At 41.4% G+C, this 22,889-nt stretch overlaps 1 protein-coding gene across 10 annotated transcripts in view; it reads left to right on the forward strand.

The window, feature by feature from the left end:
• The window catches only part of SHANK3 (SH3 and multiple ankyrin repeat domains 3), a 448,201-nt gene that overhangs the window by 374,855 nt on the left and 50,457 nt on the right, over positions 1 to 22,889 (forward strand). For all 10 annotated transcript variants that reach the window (XM_040413566.1, XM_040413565.1, XM_040413567.1 and 7 more), the window contains 5 exons: positions 8,492 to 8,605; positions 8,823 to 8,898; positions 9,351 to 9,433; positions 11,851 to 11,975; positions 12,604 to 12,739. In XM_040413566.1, coding sequence (XP_040269500.1) covers positions 8,492 to 8,605; positions 8,823 to 8,898; positions 9,351 to 9,433; positions 11,851 to 11,975; positions 12,604 to 12,739 — 534 coding nt within the window. The remainder of the gene's footprint in view (positions 1 to 8,491; positions 8,606 to 8,822; positions 8,899 to 9,350; positions 9,434 to 11,850; positions 11,976 to 12,603; positions 12,740 to 22,889) is intronic.

Here is a 22,889-nt window from a genome sequence, read left to right on the forward strand (position 1 = left end):
TGGCAGCCATACATGCCCACGCCATGACACTACCACCACCATGCTTCACTGATGAGGTGGTATGCTTAGGATCATGATCAGTTCCTTTCCTTCTCCATACGCTTCTCTTCCCATCACTCTGGTACAAGTTGATCTTGGTCTCATCTGTCCATAGGATGTTGTTCGAGAACTGTGAAGGCTTTTTTAGATGTCGTTTGGCAAACTCTAATCTGGCCTTCCTGTTTTTGAGGCTCACCAATGGTTTACATCTTGTGGTAAACTCTCTGTATTTACTCTGGTGAAGTCTTCTCTTGATTGTTGACTTTAAAACACATACACCTACCTCCTGGAGAGTGTTCTTGATCTGGCCAACTGTTGTGAAGGGTGTTTTCTTCACCAGGGAAAGAATTCTTCGGTCATCCACCACAGTTGTTTTCCGTGGTCTTCCGGGTCTTTTGGTATTGCTGAGCTCACTGGTGCGTTCCTTCTTTTTAAGAATATTCCAAACAGTTGTTTTGGCCACGCCTAATGTTTTTGCTATCTCTCTGATGGGTTTCAGCCTAATGATGGCTTGCTTCACTGATAGTGACAGCTCTTTGGATCTCATCTTGAGAGTTGACAGCAACAGATTCCAAATGCAAATAGCACGCTTGAAATGAACTCTGGACCTTTTATCTCCTCATTGTAATTGGGATAATGAGGGAATAACACACACCTGGCCATGGAACAGCTGAGAAGCCAATTATCCCATTACTTTTGGTTCCTTAACAAGTGGGAGGCACATATTCAAATTGTTGTAATTCCTACACCGTTCACCTGATTTGGATGTAAATACCCTCAAATTAAAGCTGACAGTCTGTAGTTAACGCCCATCTTGTTTGTTTCTTTTCAAATCCATTGCGGTGGTGTATAGAGCCATAAATGTTACAATTCTGTCGATGTCCCAATATTCATGGACCTGACTGTATTTCCTCATAGTGTCCCCTATATATTTCCTTATAGTGCCCCCTGTATATATAATGGTCCCATAGTGCCTCCTGTATATATTTTCCCACAGTGCCCCCTGTATGTATGTCCTCATAGTGGCTATAATAATGTCCCCCATTAATGTCCAGTAATACCCCCCACACCACCCCCACCCCCGTTAGTTACAGCAAATAAAATAATAAAAAATACCCCATCCACTTGCACACGCAGGGACACTCGCTTCTCACTGGAGGCACCAGGACCTGACACTCCCAGTGTCATGACATCACATCATGTGACGTCACTACCCAGAAGTCCCTCCATAAACCAGTGGAGAGTATTGGTAAACACAATAATTCCATATGAATATATAGTCTTCAAAAATAGGCGATGCTCCTCCAAGTTCTTGGGGGTCTGGGGATCGTGGTGCTCCTCTACACAAACTCTCTTTTCGACTCATATGTTGATTGATGCTATCATTGCTGCATCCAGATATACCTTTTCTCACAGAATGACCTTTGTATGTTTCCCATGTATAATCTGCCTTATGTAGTATTATTATTATTATTATTATTATTATTATTATAATACTTATGGTGGAATATGTATGGATATGGTGTATGTATATGTCTAGGTCCTGAATGGCTTTTTGTATTGCTTCATTCATTGTACTTGTTCAATAAAACCAATTTAAAAAAAAAAAGATTCTAGTGGGGCTAGTCTGGCCATGAAAACGGTCAAAAATAGGACATGTCCTGTTTTTTGAGGGCCGCTATTCACTGGCCATTAAAAAAACTGTGCTGTTAATAGGCTAATAGACTTTAATTGGCTCTGAAAACGGCCATGTGGTGTGACTGTAATGAAAAGTGTATGGAAATATTCATCTTTACCTCAAGGAGCTAAAAACCTGTACCTAACACTAATATTTGTGACCACAGAGTTAGGTGTATGATCTGGGCTGTCTTTTTGGTATCTTTACATGATGTTGTGGAATTGAAAAAAGTCAGAGTTTCTCTGAGCTGTGTGACGGTTACATAGGATGGTGAAGTGCTCTATACCGTATAGTCAGCTGTGGTGGAAATCATGTGCACAGCAGTTACTTGTCATGGCACAGGGCAGAACTAGAAGAAGCTGGAACTATTTTGTTACCAATAAAACCCAAACTTCCTTCCCATTCTTTCTCCTCTGCATGTCCTGTACTCTCCTGATTTCTATACTGTCCTAGTCTCCTTTCAACAACCAAACAGTATAGAGTGAAGCCTCTTTAAAACAATCACCCAAACTTGCATTAGAAAGTTGTTTCCTGGGAAGGGGGTGGTCTTCTCAAAGAAAATGGCATTTGCATAATATATGGGGGAAGTGACAATCTATCATCGGATATCTGGTCTGGGTAAGGGGGTGCTCCTCTCAAAGAGGTGGCATTTAGGAGACCTTTCATTTCACTTCTGTGAATGTAATAAGGATTTTTCTCCTCCCAATTCTTATATATTTGGAACACCTTTAATTTTTGAATATCACTGAAGTACCCTTCACCATCAGAATACAAATAGTGAATTGAAAAAATCAAAAAAGGCAGCACTACTACATCAGGTTCTCCGGATGGGTGCTCTCAGCCTACAGATTCACCCAATCTATAAAGCTAAATAAATACCGGTATATCAAAAGAAGGCTGGGCACTCACTATATCTGGAGTAAGTGGTACTTTATTAATCCAACCATAAAATCTTAAATATACAGTACAGACCAAAAGTTTGGACACACCTTCTCATTCAAAGAGTTTTCTTTATTTTCATGACTATGAAGGCATCAAAACTATGAATTAACACATGTGGAATTATATACATAACAAACAAGTGTGAAACAACTGAAAATATGTCATATTCTAGGTTCTTCAAAGTAGCCACCTTTTGCTTTGATTACTGCTTTTCACACTCTTGGCATTCTCTTGATGAGCTTCAAGAGGTAGTCCCCTGAAATGGTCTTTCAACAGTCTTGAAGGAGTTCCCAGAGATGCTTAGCACTTGTTGGCCCTTTTGCCTTCACTCTGCGGTCCAGCTCACCCCAAACCATCTCGATTGGGTTCAGGTCCGGTGACTGTGGAGGCCAGGTCATCTGGCGCAGCACCCCATCACTCTCCTTCATGGTCAAATAGCCCTTAATTTCAAAGTTTTCCCAATTTTTCGGCTGACTGACTGACCGTCATTTCTTAAAGTAATGATGGCCACTCGTTTTTCTTTACTTAGCTGCTTTTTTCTTTCCATAATACAAATTCTAACAGTCTATTCAGTAGGACTATCAGCTGTGTGTCCACCTGACTTCTCCTCAACGCAACTGATGGTCCCAACCCCATTTATAAGGCAAGAAATCCCACTTATTAAACCTGGCAGGGCACACCTGTGAAGTGAAAACCATTTCAGGGGACTACCTCTTGAAGCTCATCAAGAGAATGCCAAGAGTGTGCAAAGCAGTAGTCAAAGCAAAAGATGGCTACTTTGAAGAACCTAGAATATGACATATTTTCAGTTGTTTCACACTTGTTTGTTATGTATATAATTCCACATGTGTTAATTCATAGTTTTGATGCCTTCAGTGTGAATCTACAATTTTCATAGTCATGAAAATAAAGAAAACTCTTTGAATGAGAAGGTGTGTCCAAACTTTTGGTCTGTACTGTATGTGTGACAAGTCTGGCCAGACTAAAAAGTGATAAATAATAATTATACAGTGTACAATACAATAGTGAAGTTAAAAATATAGGTTCTCCAGTAAAACCCGATCTTTGAGGAAGAATATAGTTCTCGATCCAATATGCTGAAATTTCACATACAATGTTTTTTCAAAAATTTGTGGAAATAATCGCATATGATTGCCGCGACAATAAAAGTTTGTAAATAATTTTGAATTCGTCTATGCAGTGTCCATCAACAAATCGAGACTATGTCTTTCAATTATGAAGTTGAATGGTGTTATTTAATTCAAACTATTATGCCCCCATCACAAATACTTAGTTTACCTCTATACAGTGTGTCTACTCACAAGCCAGATCGATATGGGAGGAATCCGGTGAACAGTCTGCGGCGTCCCGCGTGGTGGTTAATCCCCCACTACTGCTTACTCTATAATAAAATCCACTTGGGCATTAGGAAGGATACTATCCTTTAAAAGTTGTTTCTTTACTGCTTCTTTCCCTTGGATAAAGGATAGTAAAGAAAATACTTTTAAAGGATAGTATCCTTCCTAATGCACAAGTGGATTTTATTATAGAAGGGATAGATTTTATTCTCATGCACAATTATTTTGATTTTAATGGGAGCTGGATCCATTGTATGTTTTGTATGTTACAAATCCCCTATATAAGGATATGGATTATGGAGGACAGTTTAACTACTGAGGAAGGGGCCACTTAGAGCCCCAAAACGCGTTTGGTTTGGATCCTCCTGCTTAACATAAAGACCACCGGCATTTACAGTGATGAACATTCTGAGAGAGAAAAAAAAACGCAATCAGATCGTACGTAAGTGTGTGCCATTCGGAGAACCGGAAATACGCAAAGAAGCCACTGGCGCCAGTGAGACAAAGCATTATTCGCTAAAAGCAGACGATTAAAAACACTAAAGTCGAGACGCCCTCGATATCCCAGTAGAAATTATAAAGAATCGTATACTACTAACCTCTGGTGAAGTCGATACTCACGTGAGTAAGCAGTAGTAGGGGATCTGGTTTAACCACCAACCGCGGACTGTTCACCGGATTCCACCCATATCGATCTGGCTTTTGAGTAGACACACTGTATAGAGGTAAACTAAGTATTTGTGATGGGGGCATAACAGTTCGAATTAAATAACACCATTCAACTTCATAATTGAAAGACATAGTCTTGATTTGTTGATGGACACTGCACAAACTGCATAGACGAATTCAAAATTATTTACAAACTTTTATTGTCGCGGCAATCATATGCGATTATTTCCACGAATTTTTGAAAAAACATTTTATGTAAAATTTCAGCATATTGCATCGAGAACTATATTCTTCCTCAAAGATCGGGTTTTACTGGAGAACCTATATTTTTAACTTCACTATTGTATTGTACACTGTATAAATATTATTTATCACTTTTTAGTCTGGCCAGACTTGTCACACATATATTTAAGATTTTATGGTTGGATTAATAAAGTACCACTTACTCCAGATATAGTGAGTGCCCAGCCTTTTTTTTTTCATAGAATACAAATAGATTTTACTTGTAGGCACTTTATTATTGTGGTCATTTATGAAAGATGGTACATAGCCATTTCCAATCAGAGACTACAGTGCATTTTTAACACTGACTTAAAGAAGACCTGTCACCACAAAATGCAGTGCAATCTGTTGGCATCAGGTTATAGAGCAGGAGGAGCTGAGCAGATTGATATATAGTTTTATGGGATAAGACTCAGTAAAACTTGTAATTTAAACATTTATATCTCTGCTCTTTCTGAACTTAAGACCGCCCTATCTACACCTATCAGTGACTGACAGAATCCCATGTTTTTTATTGCGGCTTTTCTGAGTGTTGCATCCTTGTTCCATTCCCTTGAATAGGACAATGCTCTAAAGGGCAGATTGGTACCTATACACACTAGACAAAAATTGGCAGTAATGGCCAGTTTCAGCTTTGTGAAAATAATGCCTACAAGATCATGTGCCATTTCAACATAAAGGAGGTCAGATACCTGAAGGGTTTATGCTGCTCATTATGAGTGTTATCATCCTAATGGTGATTGTTGAAAAAGGTTGTCCATGTACAGTCCCATTGTCCTACTGTAAACATAATACCATCTAAAATACATTTGGTTTGGATATTTCCATCAGTGATTTGCCTTGCAGCCAGTCAGCAGTGTGTTGTTGGCTTTTTATGTAATGTGTACGGCCAAATAAGCAGCCTGCTGTCAGACCGGCCTGATGTTCCTTAAAGGGACATCTTAGACATTTATGACATATGCACAGGATATTCAATAAATGCTTGATAGATGTGTGTCTCACCTCTGGCACCTGCTCCTCTCTCCAGAATGGGGTCCCACAAATACCATCCTGCCTGGTGAACTGGCTGCAGAATCAAGGCAGAGGATGAAATGAGAGATAGACACATATATCCTCAGCTCTCTCTATTTACTTCTGTGGGAGTTGAGGGACCACCATTCCAAAGATAGATTGCATGTCCCAGAGGTGAACCCAAATTTTGCAGATATTTATGACATACAGTTGCAAGAAAAAGTATGTGAACCCTTTGGAATTATATGGATTTCTGCACAAATTGGTCATAAATTGTGATCTGATCTTCATCTAAGTCACAACAATAGACAATCACAGTCTGCTTAAACTAATAACACACAAAGAATTAAATGTTACCATGTTTTTATTGAACACACATGTAAATATTCACAGTGCAGGTGGAAAAAGTATGTGAACCCCTAGACTAATGACCTCTCCAAGAGCTAATTGGAGTGAGGTGTCAGCCAACTGGAGTCCAATCAATGAGATGAGATTGGAGGTGTTGATTACAGCTGCCCTGCCCTATAAAAAACACACACCAGTTCTGGGTTTGCTTTTCACAAGAAGCATTGCCTGATGTGAAGGATGCCTCGCACAAAAGAGCTCTCAGAAAAGGGTTATAAAAGTATCTCCAAAAGCCTTGCTGTTCATCAGTCCACGGTAAGACAAATTGTCTATAAATGGAGAAAGTTCAGCACTGCTGCTACTCTCCCTAGGAGTGGCCGTCCTGTAAAGATGACTGCAAGAGCACAGCGCAGACTGCTCAATGAGGTGAAGAAAAATCCTAGAGTGTCAGCTAAAGACTTACAAAAGTCTCTGGCATATGCTAACATCGCTGTTAGCGAATCTAGGATACGTTACACACTAAACAAGAATGGATTTCATGGGAGGATACCACAGAGGAAGCCACTGCTGTCCAAAAAAAACATTGCTGCACGTTTACAGTTTGCACAAGAGCACCTGGATGTTCCACAGCAGTACTGGCAAAATATTCTGTGGACAGATGAAACCAAAGTTGAGTTGTTTGGAAGAAACACACAACACTATGTGTGGAGAAAAAGAGGCACAGCACAACAACATCAAAACCTCACCCCAGCTGTGAAGTATGGTGGTGGGGGTATCATGGTTTGGGGCTGCTTTGCTGCATCAGGGCCTGGACAGATTGCTATCATCAAAGGAAAAATGAATTCCCAAGTTTATCAAGACATTTTGCAGGAGAACTTAAGGCCATCTGTCCACCAGCTGAAGCTCAACAGAAGATGGGTGTTGCAACAGGACAACGACCCAAAGCATAGAAGTAAATCAACAACAGAATGGCTTAAACAGAAGAGAATACGCCTTCTGGAGTGGCCCAGTCAGAGTCCTGACCTCAACCCAATTGAGATGCTGTGGCATGACCTCAAGAAAGCAATTCACACCAGACATCCCAAGAATATTGCTGAACTGAAACAGTTCTGTAAAGAGGAATGGTCAAGAATTCTGACCGTTGTGCACGTCTGATCTGCAACTACAGGAAACGTTTGGTTGAAGTTATTGCTGCCAAAGGAGGTTCAACCAGTTATTAAATCCAAGGGTTCACATACTTTTTTCACCTGCACTGTGAATGTTTACATGGTGTGTTCAATAAAAACATGGTAACATTTAATTCTTTGTGTGTTATTAGTTTAAGCAGACTGTGATTGTCTATTGTTGTGACTTAGATGAAGATCTGATCACATTTTATGACCAATTTGTGCAGAAATCCATATCATTCCAAAAGGGTTCACATACTTTTTCTTGCAACTGTATACTATAAGGTCAGGGTACCCCTTTAGTGTGATAGCTGTAAATCACTGGAATGGATATTTTAATAATTCTGACTCCAGATGCTTACATTTTGTCTGAAGTCGTAGATTAGAACTGAAAACCCCCAACTGAAAAGTTAACCATTGGCTTCAAAAGGCTAAGTTCACAGATGTGATCCGGCAGAGGAACAGACTACCAGAGTTCACCATATTTGGCATACCCGGATACTTGCCATGCACTGCCGAACCACTGTTGACTATAATGGGATCCGGACACTTTCTAGACCAGGGACGCCCAACCTGCGGCCCTCCAGATGTTGCAAAACTACAACTCCCAGGATGACTGGACAGCCTACAGCTATCATTGTACAGCAGGGCATTGTGGGTGTTGTAGTTTTACAACAGCTGGAGGACCGCAGGTTGAGCATCCCTGTTCTAGACGGACAAAAATTACTGCATGCATTTATGTCGGAAAGCTCTGGAGTCCCCGCCAGTTCCCATTATAGTCAATAGGGGTTCGGCAGTGCACGGCACCTGCTGGAACAGACTACCGGAGTTCACAACACATCTGTGAACCTAGCCTTAGTACTTTCCAGTACAATCTGAAGTTTGTGCAATAGGCTCTATCATTTCTAGTGGCCTGTGAGTTTATATTTGTGTCCATCTAATTGTGGGTTCATGTACATAAATTATGATTGCCTCATTGTTGGACTGCTTTTCTATTACAGTGCTGAGTATTGGTGAAGGTGGATTTTGGGAAGGATCAGTCAAGGGTCGGAGTGGATGGTTTCCAGCAGACTGTGTGGAGGAAGTGCAGATGAGACAGCCGGATCCACGTCAAGGTATGACAAGCATTATGATAGCCTATGGAGAGACCTGTTGTGAACTATATGGAACATTAAAACTACAGGAAATTATTGCTATACACTCTTACATTATTTGCTGATGATCGTCCAATTTCAGTTTATATTGTAGTATATCAGTGAGTGCTTTAAAGCTGTACAATAAAAGGTGGGAGAACTTCAGTGTGGCTCACATATCTTGGGGTTTGCCTTTCAGAAACTCGTGAAGATCGGACGAAGCGTCTCTTCAGACATTACACAGTTGGATCATATGACTCCTTTACTTCTCATAGGTGAGATCCATTTATCATACAGTTATTATCAGTATGTAACATCCAAGGACAACTGGCCACCAACCATTCCTCCAGACCCATAGTCATGTGGTCAACTCAGTTGTGCATTGTTCTCAGTGGGGAGAGGGAAAAAGCTTCTTTCTCCCGACATCTTTCTTTGGGGGAGAGTTGAGGCATCCCCATACACATTAGATGGTTGACTGGTCCCAGCAAAAGCAACAATTCTGTCTGATGTTCATATCATGTGTATGGACACTTGCAACTTCAAAGTGGTGATTTCATTTTGGGTTTGTATATTATGTCTGGAATAACAGCAGTGTCTACTGAGTTTATGAAACCAGACCAGACCAAATATATGGTCTGCTAAGCTTCACATTCGGGGGACGATCGAACTTTTCTGCTATAAAACAGTTACATGGTCATTTATATTGATGTCATTTGAATTTTTGTAGTGATTATGTCATCCAGGAGAAAGTTGCTCGATTACAGAAGAGGGAACTGGAGGGATTTGGTTTTGTGTTGAGAGGAGCAAAAGGTATGTCCACATACACAATCCTGTCTTGTTCAACGTGATATTACACAGATGCAAAGATGTAAACAGCAAACCCAGATCATTCCCATTTAGCTCTTCTTTGATATCAGTAGCCCCACCTTCCATTAGGTCAAAATGCCATCCATCATACAAAGAGAACTTTTTCATAACTTTTTGTTTAAAATTGATTCCCACTGAAATGTGGGTGTCCACATTTTATTAAGTGATTTCCTATCCTCAGGATAAGGGTCCATTAACACGTCCGTATGGGTTTCGGGGATCCGCAAAACACGGACACCAGCAATGTGCGTTCCGCATTTTGCGGACTCTCATAGAAAATGCCTTTTCTTGTCCGCAATTGCGAACAAGAATAGAACATGAAGGAAGAGACCGGCACTCATTGGTACTGCAATTATATCGGGTTTATTCTCCACTCATAGAAGAGGTGACACGCGTTTTGACACATGCAAGTGCCTTTATCAAAGCAATGTGAGCAGCAGGATCTGCTTTGATAAAGGCACTTGCATGTGTCGAAACGCGCGTTACCTCTTCTATGAGTGTCGAATAAACCTGATATAATTGCAGTACCAAGGAGTGCCGGTCTCTTCCTTCATTTAAGCATCCGGAGTGACGTCCGCTAAGGGGCTATCCATGATGATTAATGTAAAAAATGAAAATCAAACATCATATAGTACATGACAATTTCTTTCTAACAAAGCTAGAACCAGCCCTCTACCTCATATGGATCCAGAGATCTCCACATTCATTGCTCTGCTAGATTTATTAAGCTGACAGCTCGGTGGGAGTGTCTTTTCTGCTGCAGCTCAGGGGGCGTGTCCATGCTCTCCCTATCACAGCTCAAGGGGAGTGTCTCAGCTCTCCCTATCACAGCTCAGGAGGCAGTTGAAGGATGAAACTGAGCATGTGCGGCCTTCTCAGTGAGCTGGACAAAGAAATAAGAAAAAGAACAAACAGCAGGTGGTGCTATACAGATACATTTTATTGAATAACTCAGTGGCTATACTAAATTTTTAATTACATGCCATTGCAAAAGTATTCATATCCAGGTGCTGGTTTGAACACTGTAGAACAGGCATCCTCAACCTGCGGCCCTCCAGCTGTTGTAGAACTACAACTCCCACAATGCCCTGCTGTAGGCTGATACCTGTAGGCTGTTCGGGCATGCTGGGAGTTGTAGTTTTGCAACAGCTGGAGGGCCGCAGTTTGACGATGCCTGCTGTAGAATATTGTTTGTGGGACAACCCCTTTAAGCCAGTTAATATGCTTGCATATGAGCAAACTGTGTACAGTTTAGAAACCTGGCACATATATTGGTATTTTCTTATGTATTAGGTGTCTTGGCACTATCTAACCATTATATCACATTATGCATACATACAGTCATTGGCCTCACTCAGTCAGCTGAACTACAGCTACATCTTAGCATTTGTATTATGACTGCAAATCCTAGCCCAACCAGAGGGATTTGTAATGCTGTTAGTTTGGGTCATTAGACCTACATTCAGGTTGGCATTTGCAGCTGCAAAACGGTTACAAAATTGCACTTATTTTACGCTCATGTGAAACCAGTTTTAAAGGGATTCTCCTGGATTTACATATTGATGACCTATCCTCAGGATAGGTCATCAGTATCATATCGGCGGGGGTCTAACTTCAAATTTCCCTGCCGGTCAGCTGTTTGACGATGTTGCGACGCTCACAGGAGCTCCAGTGAGTGATGTGGCCTCCTCACATCTTGCCAAGCACATGCATGTGATAGTGGCTGTGCATGGTATAGCAGCTCAGCCTCATTCTCTTGGCCATGTGACTGATGAACGTGGTGTCACACGGCCTAGGAAGAGGCCTAAGTGCTCTTGAAGTGCCACGATCAATACAATTGATTGACAGGGGTTATGTGAGTCTGTAGCAGGGTCACCTATCAGTATGTAAATCCTGGAGAACCAACTAGCTTTGCAAAAAATATATATAGCGAAGGCTGCTTTCCCATTTGCGGCAATGATGTCTATTGTTCTGCTTGTCATAGGAGCAGAACAACAAAAATAATGAAAGTGCCGGATTCGGCACATACGGTAACTTAACCTAAAGTTCCCAGATATAATGGAGTCCAAAGGGTTTCCATTAGGCAGGCAGTCATTTTACCAGGCAACATAGTACTGCATGGAGGACTTTTTTTGTCTGATATTTTTGACGGAACCTGCAACAGAGACCTCCTGACCTGCGTAAAATGTAAATGGCTCCAAACGGAGCCTCTGATGCAGATGGGAACTTGGCCTTAAGTTGAGTTGTTGTGTGAGTCTGAATGTGCTTTCTTTCACTGGTGCTATTTATACAGATGTTGACAGTAAATTATGGAATGTTTGAATTTTACTTATTTATTATGAAAATTTTTTTCTTTGCAGCAGAGACACCTATCGAGGAGTTCACACCTACACCAGCTTTCCCTGCTCTGCAATATCTGGAGTCTGTGGACGTCGATGGCGTAGCATGGAGAGCAGGTCTTAGGACAGGAGACTTCTTGATTGAGGTGTGGAATCAGAATGCAGTCACATACCTTAAGACCATATTCACACTTGATGTCTTTGCTTCTTTTTTGCCTATGATAGCTAAACCATGTACATTTTTTGTGGGGTGGAAAGGATGTTATTTCCTACTTTACCATTAATGCCACCAATGAATTCACCCTATTGAAGTTAATACTGGAACCATACTCGGACCGATAAATAAACACATGGAAACATAAGTTAAGAAGTTTCAAGCAGACTACCCATAAAACTCACCACTTGGTTGCTGTGGTTAACAGCTTTACTTTTTGTTTGCACTTGCATATTGACCCTGCTTCCTTCTTACCTAGTTTTGTCGATTTAATTTAATCCCAGTAATATTACAGTACATTAATAAGGAAGGACCACAAAAGAGCCTTACAATCTCCACCAATGTAATGAAATGCTGAACGTGTACTGAAATGTTCTATACAGTCTTGTATGTGGTTCCATAGGATGTTTTTCCTGAGGCAACATGATATATCTGGAATATTCAATCCATGAACCAGCTATAGCTAAACCATTCTCACCCGCTTCTCTATAGAACTCCACCTTTTTATACATTTCTCATTTCCAGTTTTTCCTAAGGTTTCCCCCATTTATGTCCTCCAGGTGAATGGAGTAAATGTTGTGAAGGTTGGTCATAAACAAGTGGTATCACTGATTCGCCAAGGGGGTGCTCATCTAACCATGAAGGTTGTGTCTGTGAGTCGCAAACCTGAGAGTGAGGAGGCCATGCGTAGGAGGGGTAAGAACACATGTACACATAAGTATCATACCAGAATGTACCGGTATGTAGCAAGCACGTGCAAGGACATTCTACTAATAGTCCTGTTAGTTGTTTCATGGCGTGCTTTAAAGTTTAAGGTTCACTATGAGTGAAACAATTTAAGAATTAATTGAATCAAGCTATGTACAGTATTTGTGCAGTTAGCATTTTGCATCTGGTTTGTAGTTGGCTTCTCTTTGGAGGAACACAATTGCTGTTATTATAATGATTCGATAGGGGATACAATATAGTTAAAGAAGCACTCCTGTTTTTTTCCCTTTTTTATTTTACATATATTACTGACCACCAGTATTCTAGCAGTGTACTTTGTTCCACCCTAACTCTGTATTTTTCACCCTATAAGACGCATCGGGCCATAAGATGCACCTAGGTTTTAGAGTAAGACAATAAGAAAAAAACATTTTTCATGACACCTCAGGTCAGACCACCAATCAGACCCCCAATGTTAATCAGACCTCAGCTGAGAGCCCCAATTAGACCCCCAATGTTAATAAGACCCCAATAAGACCTTAGATCAGACCGCCATGCCTCATATCAGTCCCCAGCCATATGTGATCAGCCCCCAGCCATATGGGATCAGCCCTCAGCCATATGGGATCAGCCCTCAGCCATATGTAATCAGCCCTCAGCCATATGTAATCAGCCCCCAGCCATATGTAATCAGCTCCCAGTCATATAATCAGCCCCCAGCCATATATAATCAGCCCCCAGCCATATATAATCAGCCCCCAGTCATATGTATAATCAGCCCCAAGTCATATATATAATCAGCACCCAGTTATATATATAATCAGCCCCCAGTCATATGTATAATCAGCCCCAAGTCATATATATAATCAGCACCCAGTTATATATATAATCAGCCCCCAGCCATATATATAATCAGCCCCCGGCCATTATTCAGCAGCCCCCAGCCATTATTCAACAGCCCCCAGCCTCAGATCACAAAATAAATAAACCACTTACCTCTCCTGCTCCTGGACGCCGCCGCTCCTCTCCTCCAGCGCGATCCTCTTCCTTCTGCTGTCAGCTGTGCATAGAGCGCCCTCACACTGTGCGCAGCCACTGCACAGCCGAGGACCAGGAAGCGGTGAGTACAGAGCCTTCACCGCTTCCTGGTCCTCCGGTACTAATGAGCGGTTCCATAATGGAAGTGCTCATTAGTATTCTCCCATAAGATGCAGGGGCATTATTCCCCCAGTTACATCAATGCATTTTGAACTTTTTCATCATGGGAACCTGGCCATGTGACCTCAAGTCTGACCATCAGCCCAGAGTTTTCTCTGAAGTGTAAACAGGGACTCAGTCTGTCCCTGTGGCTGATTTGAACTCCCTCAAATCCCTCCTGGCAGAATTCAGACCCCTCCCCTCATTACATGTTTCTCTGTATATCTCTTTATTCTGTTGAAAATATAGTGTCTCCCCTATCTAATGGACCAGGAGTGCAGATATATAGTAGTTATATAGACCTCCTGACTCACACTTCCTGTCTATGCCATCTGTGTGTGCTGACTCTCCAGTGTAGTTCTATGAGATGTAGCTTTACACTGGTCTCCCTGCCTCCTGAATGTAAGAGATACCTTTAAATAAAATACTGGAAATCATAGAATCAGTGTTTAAAGTGTGGCTCCATTTTCAATAAATAGATAAAAATTGCTTTCTTATTGCTAATGACAGATTCTAGCTTCGTTTTACAGCAGCCTGGAGACCTCTTATGGGCCTCTGTTGCATCTGTATTTGGAGAGGGTGGGCTGTAACACGAATACTGGAATATGCTGCAGCCACCTGGACAGTATAATCAGATCACTCCAGCTATACATTTAGAATATAAAATGAATGTCAAATATTTTTATTTTTACCTTTTAAAATAATTTAACAAAACACAGGATTATGTTTTACCTCTTCCCACATTGTAACATACATCGATAGGAGGTAATTACTCCACCATGCTTTACACGTACACCATTCGGCCTGTTGGTACACCAACAGCAAGAGGCTGTGATTGAAGAAACTGGGGTCTCAGCTGATTAACCCATAAAGTACTGCGATCTGTGCTGATGGCAGTGTGGACAAAGGGAGAGGGGTCCCTTTAACTTGTGACCTTTAGATCAGCATTGTGATCACCAGGCTGACGGGGCATACTTCAGGTAGGTCCTAACAGGTGCCAGAGCTTTTTTACTAGTCAATAAACAGTGAACATAGATTTGTCATCTGCATACCGTGTATGTAGCTGAAAAAGTTGCTATTAAAATACTACTTCTGCAAAAGCAAGACCTCAAATAGAGGCTTATTCACAAGAATTCTCTTTGTTCTGAAAGAAGACCCCTCACCTCTCCAAACAGGTCTGTTTTAGTGAATACTTGTATCCTCCATGTAATAACAAAGTAAATACAAGACACTTATCCATATTGCCTCTTTTGCAGGAGTGATTCATCTTTCCTTCACATTATACACTACCGTTTCCATGGTTATGACCACCCTGCAATCCATCAGCGGTGGCTGTGCTTGCACGCTATAGGAAAAGGAGGCGGCCTTTCTGGTGGCCAGGACCATGGGAGCACATGTAGGCCACCACTTTTTTGTATAGTGTGCAAGCACGACCACCGCTGATGGATTGCAGGGTGGTCGTAACCCCTGGAAACGAGCAGTATATAATGTGATGGAAAAATAAATCAAGCCAGCAAAGGAGACAATATGGACAATAATTTGCTGAAGTGATAAGACCCCTTTAACGCCCAAATTGGCCTTATATATTAAAAATGAACAAGATAATATACAGTTGTTGTGCACATACTATAGAGCAGGGATCAGCAACCTTCAGCACTCCAGCTGCTGTGAAACTACAACTCCCAGCATGCACACTTTACTTGGCTGTTCTTGTAACTCCCAATGAAGTGAAAGGTGGATTCTAAGGCCTAGTTCACACGAACGTTTTTTTTGCGAGTGTACGGGCCGTTTTTTTTGTGGTCCGTATACGGTCCGTATACGGATCCATTCATTTCAATGGTTCCGCAAAAAAAACGGAATGTGTTCCGTATGCATTCCGTTTCCGTATTTCCGTTCCATTGAAAGATAGAGCTTGTCCTATATTTGGCCGTAAATCATGAGTCGTGGCTCCATTCAAGTCAATGGGTCCGCAAAAAAAATGGAACACATACGGAAATGCATCCGTATGTCTTCCGTATCCGTTCCGTTTTTTCTGAACCATCTATTGAAAATGTTATGGCCAGCCCAATTTTTTCTATGTAATTACTGTATACTGTACATGGCATACGGAAAAACGGAACGGAAAAACGGAAAGGAAACGGAAACCCAACGGAACTCAAAAATGGAACAACGGATCCGTGAAAAACGGACCGCAAAAAACAAAGCCATACGGTCGTGTGAACTAGGCCTAAGGGTCCATTCACACGTCCGTTGTTTCTTTCCTGATCTGTTCCGTTTTTTGCGGAACAGATCTGGACCAGATCTGGACCCATTCATTTTCAATGGGTCCTGAAAAAAAATCTGACATTGAGCTGTCCGTTTTTTTTCAGGACCCATTGAAAATGAATGGGTCCAGATCTGTTCCGCAAAAAACGGAACAGATCAGGAAAGAAACAACGGACGTGTGAATGGACCCTAAGAGTTGTAGTTTCCGAACAGCTTCAGTGCCGGAGGTTGCTGATCCCTGATATAGAGGGTGTATTCAGGGCTCTACAGCCTCCTCATCTCATTCTGGTCAACAGATCAACTGCTGGGCATGGATATTTTCAGCAGACATGGGCACAATTAAAAGATATAAGATATACAAAGTAAAGACAAAATGCTGTTTTTAAATGATGATTTCATTTATTGAAGAAATAGTGCTTTTCCTATTCAGCCCTACCTGGCCCTATGAGAATCAGTTCCATTCATTTAAATGGGGAAGCAAGCGCATGGATTTCTGCAAGCCCCATTAAGGTGAATGGAACTGATTTTCAGTCGCAGAATTTTCTGCCACAAAATCTGCCGCATGTGAAGGCATTTTCACTGTCCTCTAAGCTACTAAATCAACCAGTTATCCAAAGTAATTTGAAAAGTGGCTTCAGTTTCAATAGCCACACTCAGGTATGATTGCTGGCCAGACTAGTTCATTTAAATATTACTTAAATATTAGATGTTGACAACGTGACGGAAGCTGGAAGGTTTCAGAAAGCAGCACACGTTCTTAAGAGATTCAAATGCAGATGGGAAACAAAGCTACCAGTCTAGAAAGGGTTAAAAGCCATGCTCAGGGACTTCAGCTAACCACAGTGAGAGCCATTGTCAGCAAATAGAGAAAACTTGGAACAGTGGTGAACCTTCCCAGGAAGGTTGGCCTGCCTGCCCAAATTTCTCCAAAAGGACATCGACAACTCATTCATGAGGTTACAACCCAGATGAACATCTAAAGAACAGTGGGCCTTAATGTACATGATTCCACAAGAAAGACACTGAGCAAAAATGGCATCTGTGGGAGAGTTGCAAGGTACAAAGCGTTGTTGGCCAAAATGAACACAAAGACTAGACAACAAAATCTAGATGCCCCCAAGACTTTTGAGGTGATAGTCTGTGAACTGATGAGTTCGAGGTGACATCTGTTACATCTGGTGTAAAGCTCACATTACTTTCCACATAAGACATAACATCATACCAACAGTTAAACAAGGTGAAGGTAGTGTTATGGTCTGGAGCTGCTTTGCTTCTGCAGGACCTGGATGACTTGTCATGATTGAAGAAACCATAAACTCTCTTTTGGAAAATCCTGAAAGAGAATGTCTGCCCATCAGTTTGTGACCTAAAGCTTGGAATGTCTCAAAAGAAATAAAGTTAAGGTTCTTGAGCGGCTGAATCAAAGTCCAATCAAAGTCCTATCATAAAGCCCATTGAGTTGATGTGGCAAGACCTTAAATAGATAGTTCAGCGAAGGAAATTCCTCCACAGTTATGTAAAACACTCTTCACAGAATTTTATATAGCAGTTGTTACTACCAAGGGTGGCACAACAAGTTATGAGGGTTTGGGGTTATCTTTTAGAGGCTGCATTTTGTGTTTATTTGTGCTCTCTTTATGTTGTATTGAAATTGAATGATATGAAACGTTTAAATATGACAAATTAGCAAAAGTAGAAGACGTTTGTTGAGGGTAAGCAGTCATCCATGCAGGGACTACTCCAGGAGGTAGTGGCCTGGTGGCTCCCCTGCAGAAAAGTCTGAATACTAGGTGACTGCCAGGATAATGCCCTTAGGTTTAGCCCAAAGTCAAACCAGTTGGCTGATTCAATTGTTCGACACCCACTGATTGTAACACACAAATAGGCTTTGTTTGTTTTGGTGCAGCATTGGCATACCCATATACTCCACATAACCAATGCAGCCAATTACTGGTTTCAGCAATCATCTGCCATATACTGCTGAGGAAAGTGATTGGATGCAGCAGAACAAATTATTTTTTCTATTGTTTAACAGCAAATGTAAAAAAGGAGGCAACTTTGCAAATAGTGATCTACTGCACAGAGATATGTGATCTCATCGTCTTCTGAAAGGAAAGAGTACCACATACTGTATCTGCAGAATCACTGTAGTGCGTAACGATAGACACTTAGTGTAGGCCTGGAAAAGCTGCATACAATGTGTTCGGAAAGTCTTCAGACCCTTTCACCTTTTTCACATTTTATGTTGCGGTCTTGTGCTAAAATAAAACAGAATTCAAGTTTTTACCCATTAATTCTGCACTCAATACCTCATAATCACAAAGTGAAAACAGAATGTTAAAAATATTTGCTAATTTATTGCAAAGGAAAATACTAAAATCCTGCATTGACATAAGTGTTCAGACCCTTTACTCTGTACTTAGTTGAAGCAGCGATTTCTGGCCTGAGTCTTTTTGGGTATGATGCTACAAGGTTTGCACACCTGGATTCTGAGATTTTCTGCCATTCTTCTCTGCAGATCCTCTTAAGCTCTGTCAGGTTGTATGGGGACCATCGGTGGACAGGCATTTGCAGGTCTCTCCAGGGATGTTGGATTGAGTTCGAGTCAGGGCTCTGGTTGTGCCACTCAAGAACATTCACAGAGTTAACCTTTAGGCACTCCTGTGTTGTTTTGGCTGTCTGCTTAGGATCATTTAGGCTACTTTCACACCTGCGTTAGGTGCGGATCCGTCTGGTATCTGCACAGACGGATCCGCACCTATAATGCAAACGATTGTATCCGTTCAGAACGGATCCGTTTGCATTACCATTTGTTCATGATAATGCAAACGGATCCGTTTTGACTTACACTGAAAGTCAATGGGAGACGGATCCGTTTTCAATTGCACCATACTGTGTCAGTGAAAACGGATCAGTCCCCATTGACTTACATTGTAAGTCAGGACGGATCCGTTTGGCTCCACATCGTCAGGCGGACATTAAAACGCTGCAAGCAGTGTTTTGCTGTCCGCCTCCAGAGCGGAATGGAGGCTGAACGGAGGCAAACTGATGCATTCTGAACGGATCCTTATCCATTCAGAATGCATTGGGGCTGAGCTGATCTGTTTTGGGCCGCTTGTGAGAGCCTTGAAACAGATCTCACAGGCGGACCCAGAAACAGCAGTGTGAAAGTAGCGTTACTTGTTGGAAGGTAAACATTCGGCTCAGTCTGAGGTCTAGAGCTCTCTGGGTCAGGTTTTCATTTAGAATATCCCTGTAGTTTGCTCTATTTAGCTTTTCCTCAACCCTGACTAGTTTTCCTGTCCTAGCCCCCATAGCATGATGCTTCACTATAGGGATGGTATTTGGCAGTGCCTGGTTTCCTCCAGACATGACTCTTAGAATTGAGGCCTTAAAGCTTAATCTTGGTTTCATCAGACCAGAAAAGTGTGTTACTCACAGTTTGATTGTTCTTTAGGTGCTTTTTTGCAAATTTTAGGTGGGCTTTCATGTGTCTTTTACCAAGGAGAGGCTTCTTTCTGGCCATTCTGCCATAAAGCCCATATTGTTGGAGTGCTACAGAGATGGTTGACCTTCAGTTTCTCCCATCTGCCCACATGATCTTTGGAGCTCAGCCTGTGACTGTTTCTTGGTCACCACTCTTACCAAGTCCCTTCTCCATATCTGTGCCTCCACACAATCCTGTCTCCGTGCTCTACATGCAGTTCTTCCCTCCTCATGGCTTGGTTTTGGCTCTGTTATGCATTGTCAGCTGTAAGACCAATCAATCAACTGAATTTACCACAGGTGGACTCCAATCAAGGTCTAGAAACATCTCAAAGATGATCAAGAGAAATGGGAGGCCCCCAGAGCTTGTCATAGCAAAGGGTCTGAATACTTATGTCATTGTAAAAAAATTTTTTTTTCCTTTTTAATAAATTAGCAAAAATGTCTAATATTCTGTCTTCACTGTCTAATTATGGGATATTGAGTGTACATTGATGGGGGAAAACTAGAATTTTTAGTTGAGCACAAGGCTGCAACATAACAGAAAAGTGAAAGGGTCTGAAGACTTTCTGAATGCATTGTACATAAAACAATATGACATTTAAGATTTATTTTTATTTTAGATGAATAAGATCAGTAAAAATGGTTGCAAAGGTATACCCTTCAAGCCCATCTAAAAAAGGCATCTGGTACAGTAGGTCATTCGTAAAGTACTGTATACCCTAATAGTCATAATGACAGGAATCACAGCTCTTAAAGGGGTTATTCCATGAATAATGTAAAAAATGAAAATCAGACATAATAAAGTACATGGGAATCTCTTTCTAACAAAGCTAGCACCAGCCCTGTACCTCACATGGATCCAGAGATCTCCTCAGTCATTGCTCTGCTAGATTTATATTGAGCTGACAGCTCAAGGGGAGTGTCTTTTCTGCTGCAGCTCAGGAGGCGTGTCCATGCTCTCCCTATCCCAGCTCAGGGGGCGTGTCTCAGCTCTCCCTATCACAGCTCAGGAGGAAGATAAAGGATGAAACTGAGCATGTGCAGCCTTCTTAGTGAGCCGGTCAAAGAAATAAGAAATTAAGTGGCACTATACAGATAGATTTTATTGAATAATTCAGTAGCTATACAAAATTTTTAATTACATGCAATTACAAAAGTATTCAGATCCAGGTGCTGGTTTGAAAACTGTAGAATATTTTTCGTGGGACAACCCCTTTAAAGAAAAGCCCAGGTGACCCCCTAATTAGGATTTATAGTGACTTGACAAAGGGAGCCAAAAGTATACTCCAAAAGTTTACTGCCTAGACTGGATCTCTGCTGTGAGGTTCCTGTTGCCAACATGCGGCAGTGTAGTCATCTATTGCTAGTGTGATCCATCAGGATAAGTTATACAATAGATCAGTCATATCCATAGTGATTGTTGCAATAATTGAGTCTAACTGTTCTATCACGCTGCTATATTCATATGCTATAGTTTGACATCTTAGTTTGAAACCAAAAAGCTGACACCGCTGTAATCCTTCATGCACATAGCTTTTGAATCTGATATCCCATGTTAATTAATTCTTATGGTTATCTGCGATTATCATAAGTGTGTTAAGCTGATTCTTTTCATGTTAAAAGATCAGATGGAATTCCTTAATCTCATGCATTTAATAGAAACGCTGTTTTTTTTCTTTCGGCTGTTGAAACATTCTGTGACATTTTTCCTTGGCCAGTTTAGGCTGTATATGACTCCAAGTTCTTTTATGTACTTACAATGAATACAGCAGTCAAATAATGATCTGCTCCTCTTTATTTTTCCGTAGGAATCCAATTTTTCAGATGCATTAAAACACATTTACAGGGTATTTCCACACAAAAAAAAAGTATTGATGTATTGAATTAACATTACATATCATATAATGCATTATTTTATATAAATGCAATAAAATGAAAAGCCATTCAATATGGCATTCTTCTGTAAAGGGAAACATATTACTGTGCCATGAAGGACATTTCAAATGAAGTTTTATAGCAATACATGTGCTGTTTCTCATGTGTCTGGTCCACCTTCTCCTGCATTCAGTGGTGGACTCACATGCTCAGTAACTTCCACGCTTGCTTCCCCAGTGAAGCAGATTAAGCAGCCCAAATTCATAGAAGTATATGGATATATTTCTGTCTATGTAGTGGAGAAGGTAATTGGGCAAGGGGAGCATTACATATAGTACTATGAATTAGTGGAATCACTGGGGCTGTGTGGGAGGGACTATTTTTTGTGGAGGGGAGAAAGACAGGAGAAGGGCTTAACAAGAATTTACTGCAATGCACTACCTGGAGATGCAGCTGCCTGATTGTCCTGTGTGCTGAACTGCTGCCTCCTCACAGAAAGTGAAGAGAGCAGAGCTGTAGATGGGTGAGTAAAGAAGCTAAAAAGGGTGAAAATTACACTGGAGATCAGCATTTTGCATTGATATAGTTTAAAAAATATATCTATAGAAAATAAAAATAAATAATATCTAATCACACCATTATTTTATTTGTGGGATAACTCTTTTAAAAATGTTTAAACTGTATTGGGACTGCTTAGGTTTTACTCAGTTGCACATACTTGGACATACATACTTTTTGTCACGGACAGGGGGTGAGGGAAGTGCAAACTGGCTCCACCCACACCTATGTCCCTGCCTACTTGCACTTTCCCGTCCTAAATAACGGAGCGCAACTGGGCGGCGGTCCCTGACTTAAGTTAGTGCAGAGGCGACAAACGAGACAGACAACAAACAACAAGGTCAGACAAGCTAGGTCAAATGCCAGGAGGCCAAGACGGTACCAGGGAGTATACAATACAAAAAACAGGGACAAGCCGAGGGTCAAAACCAGGAGGAACAAACCAGACCAAAAGGAAAAAACAAAGGGAGTCCAAATGCCAAGCGAGAGTTGATACCAGGAGAAACGCGAAGATCCAAGAGGAAGGCAACACCAGGATACAAAACACGAGCCGGGATTCCACACCTAGAGCAGGAGACCACCGGAATGATCCCCTAGCTGAGGAACTAAATCACAGACAACCTGTGGCCAGCAGGTTGCCTGTTTAAATAGAGGAGGGAAATGGTCATTTGATAGGGAGGGAAAAAACGGCGCCGGCGGCACAGCGGAAGCGGACCACACGGCCAGCACCCCGTGACACTTTTCATCTCATTCA

The sequence above is a fragment of the Bufo bufo genome, chromosome 1, assembly GCF_905171765.1.
Source record: "Bufo bufo chromosome 1, aBufBuf1.1, whole genome shotgun sequence".
NCBI classification, from domain to species: Eukaryota; Metazoa; Chordata; class Amphibia; order Anura; family Bufonidae; genus Bufo; species Bufo bufo.